The sequence below is a fragment of the Elephas maximus genome, chromosome 24 (assembly GCF_024166365.1).
Source record: "Elephas maximus indicus isolate mEleMax1 chromosome 24, mEleMax1 primary haplotype, whole genome shotgun sequence".
NCBI classification, from domain to species: Eukaryota; Metazoa; Chordata; class Mammalia; order Proboscidea; family Elephantidae; genus Elephas; species Elephas maximus.
Genome location: NC_064842.1, coordinates 9,796,446 through 9,805,012, shown reverse-complemented (window position 1 = coordinate 9,805,012; position 8,567 = coordinate 9,796,446). Strand labels below are relative to the sequence as shown.

General features: G+C 46.9%; 1 protein-coding gene and 1 long non-coding RNA gene across 4 annotated transcripts in view; one reads left to right on the top strand and one right to left on the bottom strand.

The window, feature by feature from the left end:
• Positions 1-3,117: 3,117 nt before the first annotated feature.
• LOC126067039 (uncharacterized) lies at positions 3,118-4,846 on the bottom strand. The gene is made up of 3 exons (XR_007515310.1): positions 4,434-4,846; positions 4,014-4,066; positions 3,118-3,900 (listed from the first exon to the last, which is right to left on the bottom strand). It is a non-coding gene; the product is annotated as an uncharacterized LOC126067039 (long non-coding RNA).
• RAB3GAP2 (RAB3 GTPase activating non-catalytic protein subunit 2) overlaps positions 4,706-8,567 on the top strand; it is a 107,897-nt gene continuing 104,035 nt past the window's right edge. For 2 of the 3 annotated variants that reach the window (XM_049868612.1, XM_049868614.1), the window contains exon 1: positions 4,706-4,922. In XM_049868612.1, the coding sequence (XP_049724569.1) occupies positions 4,808-4,922 (115 nt within the window). In that variant the 5' untranslated portion in view covers positions 4,706-4,807. The remainder of the gene's footprint in view (positions 4,923-8,567) is intronic. The other variant, XM_049868613.1, reaches the window with a different exon arrangement.

The window sequence follows — 8,567 nt, the reverse complement described above, 5'->3', positions numbered from 1 at the left end:
CCACTGGGTAACATTCCGGTCTGTTATGAGATTGCCATGAGTCAGAGCTGACTAACAACAGGTAAACAAGTCACCATATTTTATCTTATTTCATTTTATTTTTTTGAGGGTCAAATTTGACTGTTTGGAGAAGTTGACTTTTTTTTTTTTCTTGTACTTTAGATGAAGGTTTACAGAGCAAATTAGTTTCTCATTAAACAATTAATACACATACTATTTTGTGACATTGGTTGCCAACCCCAGGACATGTCAACACTCTCCCCTTCTCAATCTTGGGTTCCCCATTACCAGCTTTCTTGTCCCTTCCTGCCTTCTTGTCCTTGCCCCTGAACTGGTGTGCTCATTTAGTCTCATTTGTTTTATGGGCCTGTCTAATCTCTGGATGAAGGGAGAACCTCAGGAGTGACTTTATTACTGAGTGTCTGGGGCCATACTCTCAGGGTTTCTCCAGTCTCTGTCAGGCCAGTAAGTCTGGTCTTTTTTTGAGTTAGAATTTTGTTCCCACTTTTCTTTACCTCTGTCTGGGACCCTCTATGTGATCCCTCTCAGAGCAATCTGTGATAGTAGCTGGGTACCACCTAGTTGTGCTGGAAAGCCACTGTATTTTAAATAATGAGAACTGACATTTGTGCAAACTATCCATTCTTCCTTTTTCTTTACTAAGAGAGCCCTTCCAGGGCCAACTATGTGCCCAGATTAAAAAAAAAAAAATTTCCAGCCTCTCATGACTCCAGGTGTGCCATATGACTAAGTTCTGGGCAGTGAGTGGCACAGGTGTTTTAATTGTTAGAAGAATTTCCAGTAAGTTTACTCAATTGTGTTTACTTACTAATCTGTAGTGTACAACTTCACCTGGGTTCCAGCACATCTGCTGACGTGAAATTGTTCACTACAGAGTAGTCATTAAGCATAATTAAGACCATACGTGCCTTGCTTACTGGGTAATCCATCCCTTCCACGGATGTTTGTTGAAGAAAAGCTGGTCGTATGGAGCTTTTGCTACTTTTTGTACAGACTTCAATTCAAAGATGACCCTCAGTAAAGCCAAGAGGTTTGGCTTCAGTGACCCTCCACCCCTTCTCTGCTCGCCTTTCTTTTCTGAAAGATGCTCAGTGCCTTCATGCTCACTCTGGCTCGCTCACACCCCTGTATGAAATGTCCAAACAGGTGATTCCTTCTGAGTAACTCCAACCCCTAACCTTCTCCTTCCCAGGCTCTTACCAAAATCTACACAGCCCCAGGATGGGCCTTAGAGCCCAGCCTCTTCATCTCCACCTCCCCTCACCCAGTTTAGAGTATAGACTGGTTATTACACAGCACATTAGTGCCAGTTCTCCACACCCCAGTCACCTCGGTACAGCGCAATTAGGGCGAGATGTCACCCTGTGCATTAGCAGGGCTGCATTACAGGAGAAAAAAAAAAGAGGAACCCAATATTACGAGCCTTAGACCAGTCTCTTCTTAACAGAGATCAAGAAACTAAAGCCCAGAAAGGTGACATGAATTGCCCAAGCTCATGACTGATTAGTGGCAGAACTGAGCCAGACCTAGGTCTCTAGACTCCAAGTCCATTGTTCCTTCTCCCGCACTTTGCTGCCCATCCTGCATCTCAACCGTTTCATCCTCATGCTGCTACCAAAAACTGGCAGGGGATTGGTGCTAATTACCCTCAGAAAGCACCTCTTTCTTAACAGTCATCAACGGTCCAACTCACAGCAATGGATGCTAGAGACATTTCACATTAGTGCCCCCTCCTGTTATTATTTTGGTCAGAGAGCTTTTCCTAACTCCTGAGCTCATATCTTGGAGACACTGTCTATGCTGGGATATATAAAGCCTGCATGTTTTCTGCAACACACTTTCTTTTGACTGTGGTTAGTGACATTCATTGTCTGCCACAGTCCTCCCACACTCCACAGAAACCATGGCAGCAGAACTCCAGAAACATCCCTCTGCGCCTTTACAACTTCCTGGGGGAAGTTCACGAATGTGTTATAATTTTTGCAAAGGAAAACTACAGTCCTTAAGAACAGTCATGAATGAATCTGTTCAATACGACTTGGAAGGAAGTCAGGGACTTCACCACTGAAATCGAGCCAACACAGTAATGAAATCCAATGGCAGCCCCACAAGAGATACATGAACTCCTCAGGGCAGAACAAAGTGCAGCTGGACCAGCCAAAGGCAGTTACTTCCACAAAATGCATTTACCTGAAGAGGAACGTGGTTTTCAAGGCACGGCACTGTATCCTTTCAAAAAGTGTCATGTGTTCCTTCCTCATCAGTAAGGCAAAGATTTTTAGTTTGGTACCAGGACACCCATTTTAGGATATCATCATCAGGACTGGGTTACTCTGCTGAGCAGCAGTCTGAGGAAACACCGCATTTTTTCAGATGAAAAAGAAAACACCGACAACTTGTCTTTTCTGCAAGCTTTGATTATAAAATTAAAGGCCATTCATGCTTAAAATGGAGCCCTGATGGGGCCAGTGATTAAGCATTTGGCTCCTAACTGAAAGGTTTTGTTACCAGGGGTCTCGGGTCTCCCTTGGCACGGCCAGAGAGACACGAAACGGGTGAAAGTGAAAGAAGCAGTTTTATTTGCTTGTCCAAGCAAAGGAGCACACTGGGACTTGCGTCGCCAAGATGGTTCCCTGAACAATGGCTGAAACAGAAAAAAACATCTGGAGAATGGGTGGGTTGGGTTTGGAGAAACGAGTTAGAAGGGGAGGTGGCTCATGCAACTCTACTTACAAGTTGGGGGTTGGTAATGCTGCCTAGAGGCTGTCGGCCTCAGTTTGAATCCACCAGCCGCTCCCAGGGAGAAAGATGTGGCAGTCTGCCTCCACAAAGATTACAGCCTTGGAAACCCTACGCGTCAGCTCTGCCCTGTCCTATAGGGTCGCTATGAGTCGGAATCAACTTGACAGCAGTGGGTTTGGTTGGTTTTCATGCTTAAAAGGACCACAACTGTGTATTTTATACGTGAAGTACTAATCCCTGTTAACTTGGTAACATAAGAATTGCCTATTTTGTGAAATTTATTCTGTTCTAGAAACAAGAATTAATGGAGTAAGGCATCTAGGCACTCAATTATAAAACCAAAACCCACTGCCGTAGAGTTGATTCTGTCTCACAGAGTAGAACTGCCCCGTAGAGTTCCCAAGGAGCGCCTGGCGGATTTGAACTGCCAACCTCTTGGTTAACAACCGTAACACTTAACCACTACACCACCAAGGTTTCTGCACTCAATTATAGTTCTGTTTACATATTTTTTTAATATGATTAGGACTAAGTGTAGGCACAGGCCTCACAGAAATGAATGCTCCAGACCACATCTATTTGCCTTCCATTTATTGCTGCGTCATTTTCTCTCTCGTACAAAGCAGATGACCTCTTCATGCTTCCTTTGGGAAGTCTGTGAGTACCTACAGTCCTTAGAGCTAACGTTAAAATAATTCCTTTTATGGATTTTCATTTTTAGAAAAATAATTTAAATAGACTTCTCTGAGACACTTGGATTAACTTCTTTTTTAATAAATTGGGTTAAATCACACTGTTTCAAGACAGTATTGTGACTATCCAGTGGAATAATGTATAGAAAAGTACTTCCAAAAATACAAAGTGCTTTGTAAACTGGTTATTCTATTTAGTTGGTGCACATATTCCATTCCATTCCATTTATTCCTTCGACATTTATAGAAACGCTTACTATGTGTCAGATCCTATGCTGCTGTTGTTAGCTGCCAGGTAGTAGCCTCTGACTCATGGTGACCCCGTGTGTTACAAAGTAGAACTGCTCCATAGGTTCTTCTTCGCTGTAATCTTTACCGAAGCAGTTTGCCAGGCCTTTCTTCTGAGGAGCTGCTGGGTGAGTTTGAACCACCAACCTTTAAGATCCTGGGAATATAAAGTGGAGTTAAGTGAGATCCCAACCCTCCAAGAGTTTAAAGCAATAAAATCAGTTCCTGATCCTGGCATCTCCGCCCAAAAACAAAGAAATAAAAACTCACTAGTTCATGTTCCCTGTCAGGTTCTGTCGCAGCCCTTTGCACTTCTTTTCTTCCTAGCATGAACACAATTTCAGTTAAATAGCTGAGTAACTACTTACTGCCTGTTTCAGCCACTAGAATTTTAGCTCCACGGGAACAGGTACCACATCTCTTTTGTGCTGTTTCATACTCAGCGTCTTACGTGGGTGGCATTAAAAAAAAAGGCCAGCAACAAATATTTGTTGAATGGGTGAGTGAAGGAATGAATGAAAAAGCAAATGGTGACGAAAACACAGGAGTGCCAGACAGAATAACAACGGTATGGTAACGTAGAGGAAGAGGAGCCAGCCTTGATGGGACTGATTTCTAGAAGACAAATTAGTCTTTTTAAAATTCCATACTTGTATAATACCGTCCCCCACTGGGCTGCCACTAACTTACATATTAATAACCTTTGTTGAATGACTCAAGGGCCCACGCGGGCACCGACCAATGAGATCACCGCGGGCTAAGCCAGGGCTCCGGGGCTCACCCGGGCGGAGGAGCAGGATTGGGACGCAGCATGTTGACGTCACACCTCGGGCGGCAGCCGGGCTAGTCACATGACCCGGACCTCACCGGCTCGGGAGGGGGCTGGGCCGTTCTGCGCGTGCGCAGCGGTCGGGGCGGCGGGCCGGGGCGCGCTGACAGCTTCCGGTTTGGTTTCCCCGCCTCCTGCGTGGCTAGAGCTGCGGGCTCGGCGGTGGCAGCTGCGGGGCGGCGGGGGCAGGGCGTGGTGAGGCGGGGTCAGTGCCCGAGTGGGGTTCCCTGGAGCCATGGCCTGCTCCTTGGTCCAGTTCTGCTACTTCCAGGACCTCCAGGCCACCCGGGACTTCCTCTTTCCTCACCTGCGGGAGGAGACCCCCAGCGGCGCCGCGCGAAGGGACCCCAGTAAGTGCCCTGGCCTCGCCGCTCCCTCGTCCCCGCCTCCCGCCCCGACCCGTCCGGCCGCCCGCAGCCTCGGCTCCGCCGCTCCGGGTCTCCCGCCCGCTCGGCGCCCCGTCTCCGCCCTCCGGCCCCTCGGTCCCCCCGCCTCCCCAGCGCGCACCGAGAGGACCCCCTGCCCGCCTCGTCCTGAAGCCCTGGCTGCTCTGGCAGCCTCGGCGTTCTTTTCCCCTTTCCCCGGCTTTTCTCCTAAGCTCCTCCACCCTCGGGCCGAAAACTGCGTCTTCCTCTGGCCTCTGCCGATCCGGCGTCCCCACCCCCACCCCCTGCTTTCTCTCCGGTGTTCTCCGTCTCTCCCTTCTCGCTCCGTCCTCCATCCATCCTAGGGGCCCTGGTGCCTCACTGCGGGCGCCGCGATCGCCTCCAGCTGTCAGCGCTCCGCCTTGGCTGTTCCCCACCCCCCACGCCCCTCCATCCCTGGGGCTGTGGCCTTCTGCCCCCTCGCCTTCCGACAGTGTTTATTATCCCCCTACGCTCTCCTTACTTCCACCCCCTCCCCCGTTCAGATTTAGAGAATAAATGACTGACAAGTGAGTGACTCCGAAGGTGGTAAAAAAACAGGTTAGAGAATTGAAGGACGATCTGTGTCAGGACCTTAAGCTACAGAAGCATGGCCAAGAAAAGTTAATGTGCCTCTCTGAGGTGCAAAGCTTTTCACCCATCGTCATCATGAAACTGTTAAATAAGCACTTGCCCACCTGCGTGACCGTGGTATAAAATCCCAAACTCGCTTATCAGATACTACGTAGTTCTCAGAATTTCCTGCGTTGCTCCTTTTGAAGGGAATGTGTTTCATGTTTGTTGTTTTCTTCGTATTTCCAATCAGAAGCACATTCGGCTTTGTAGTACAATGCTGTTGCTTTGTGCTGTACTGGAATGGTGAAAAAAGTCCACTAAATATTCTCTGCTTGGTAGAGGGTCAGCGAAGAAGAGGAAGATCCTCAACGAGATGGATTGCCATAGTGGCTGCAGCAATGGGCTCAAGCATAACGATGATTGTGAGCATGGCGTAGGACCAAGCAGTGTTTCGTAGGGTTGCTATGAGTCAGAACGAACTCCGTAGCACCTGACAACAGTGACAACAAATATGCTCCTCCCCACTTTTTTTTTTAAAATTTAGAAGATATCAAATCAAAACTATCAGTGTATATTTACTGTGTGCCAAGTGCTGGTCATACAAATTAAAGTTGATGGCCCCTGCCCTCTAGGAGGTTATGGTTCAGTGGGGGAGAGAGACAGATTAGCCACTACCGTACAGTGTGAGTTATACATAAGGCACTAGGGTACACATACTTGGGTTGGTGATGTTTAAGCCTATATTTGAAGTAGTAGTTAAATGAACAAGGGAGAGGTAACAGCATGTGCATGGGGCATGGTGATTTTTTGGTGGAATTCCCACCTTCCCATGCCCATGACCTGGGTTTGATTCCCAGCCAAGGCACCTCAAGCACAGCCACCACCTGTCTGTCAGTGGAGGCTTGCGTGTTGCTATGATGCTCAACAGGTTTTAGTGGAGCTTCTAGACTAAGAGTAGGAAGAAAGGCCTGGTGCTCTATTTCCAAAAATTCAGCCAATGAAAATCTTGTGAATCACAGTGTTCCCGTCGCATTGTGCTGGGATCACCATGAGTCAACATGATGGCAGCTAACAGCATCAACCATAGCATGTGCAGAGGAAGGGATCCGGAGATGGCATGGTATTTAGAGAATTAAGGAAAGCCGAATGGCTGGAGAGAAGGATGTGAGGGGAAGATTGCTGGAGATGAGGCTGCAGTAGCAGTAAGGATCTAGATCATAAGGAGCTTCGTGAAAGTTTTGGGGTGCCTCTAAAAGACTTGAAGCAGAGAAATGTCATAGTTAGATTTGTACTGAATGCAATCCACAAAAATACATTGCATCTGGTGAGCATTGTGTGTCCTGGCAGCAGAGTGAGGGAGAGATAGGAAATGGGTAAATTGGTTGGGAGGCTGTTATAATAATCCAATCAAGAAGTGATGTGAGCTGGAATTAAAATAGCCACAGCAGGATTTGAGAGGAGGGGCTCAATTGGAAAGATATTAAAGAGGTAGAATGAAAACCCTGGTGGCATAGTGGTTAAGTGCTACGACTGCTAACAAAAAGCTTGGCAGTTCAGATCCACCAGGCGCTCCTTGGAAACTATGGGGCAGTTCTCTGTCCTGTAGGGTCGCTATGAGTCAGAACTGACTCGATGCCAACGGTTTTGGTTTAGCGAAGATCAAAGACTACACAGCCTTTTAGTATGGATTACACCTCAACGTAAAGAAAACAAAAATCCTCACAGCTGGGCCAATAAACAACATCATGAAAAATGGAGAAAAGATTGAAGTAGTCAAGGATTTCATTTTACTTGGATCCACAATCAACACCCATGGAGGCAGCAGTCGAGAAATCAAAGGACGTACTGCATCGGGCAAATCTGCTGCAAAAAGACCTCTAAAGGGTTAAAAAGCAAAGATGTCACTTTGAGGACTGAGGGAGCCTCACCCAAGCCATGGTATTTTCAGTTGTCTCATGCGTGTGAAAACGGGGCAATGAATAAAGAAGACCAAAGAAGAATTGATGCCTTTGAATTATGGTGTTTGTGAAGAATATTGAATATACCGTGGACTGCCAGAAGAGTGAACAAATCTGTCTTGGAAGAAGCATAGCCAAAATGCTCCTTAGAAGCGAGGATGGTGACTTCGTCTCACATACTTTGGAGATGTTATCAGAAGGGACCAGTCCCTGGAGAAGGACATCATGCGTGGTAAATTAGGGGGTCAGCAAAAAAGAGGAAGACCCTCTGTGAGATAGGTTGACAAACAGTGGCTTCAACAGTGGGCTTACACGTAGCGGTGATCATGAGGGTGGTGCAGGGCTGGGGAATGTTTCATTCTTTTGTACATAGAACTGCTGATTTGTACATAGGGTCACTATGAGTTCCAACTGACTTGACTGGCACCTAACAACAGTGAAGGTCTGAGGAGCACTGGTGGTGCAGTGGTTAAGGTGCTCAGCTGCTAACTGAAAGGTCAACTGTTTCAGCACACCCCCTCCTCCGTGGGAGAAAGATGTGGCAGTCTACTTCCGTAAATATTTACAGCCTTGAAGCCTGAAGGGCAGTTCTATCCTGTCCTGTAGAGTTGCTGTGAGTCAGAATCAACTTAATGACAATGGTTTGGTTTTTTTTTTTTTTGATGAATACAAGTCTGGGGAGGCAGGATATAGCTGGTGAGTGAAAGGGAGCCTGGGATGCTTTGGCCTTTTGTTTGGTCAAGGGTGTATAGTGAGGAAATGAAGAAGGAGATGGGTTTTGAACCTTTTGCTTTTTAAATGTTTGTGATATGTCCAAGTGAGGAGGTCCAGCAGAACTCTAGACATAGAGATTCAGAACTGGGCAGGAAATCCGGGGCCAGAGATGTTAATTTGAGGGTTACCAGCAAAAGGGTCAGTTATGTCTACCAAGGATTATATGTATATTGTGAAATGAAGTCAGCATGAATATGTAGCCTAAGAGGAGAAGTAAGGCTTAAGAGTCAAGCAGAGGTTACTGGGAAGAAGACTGAGGAAAAGAGGAGAACCAGGTGAGAGT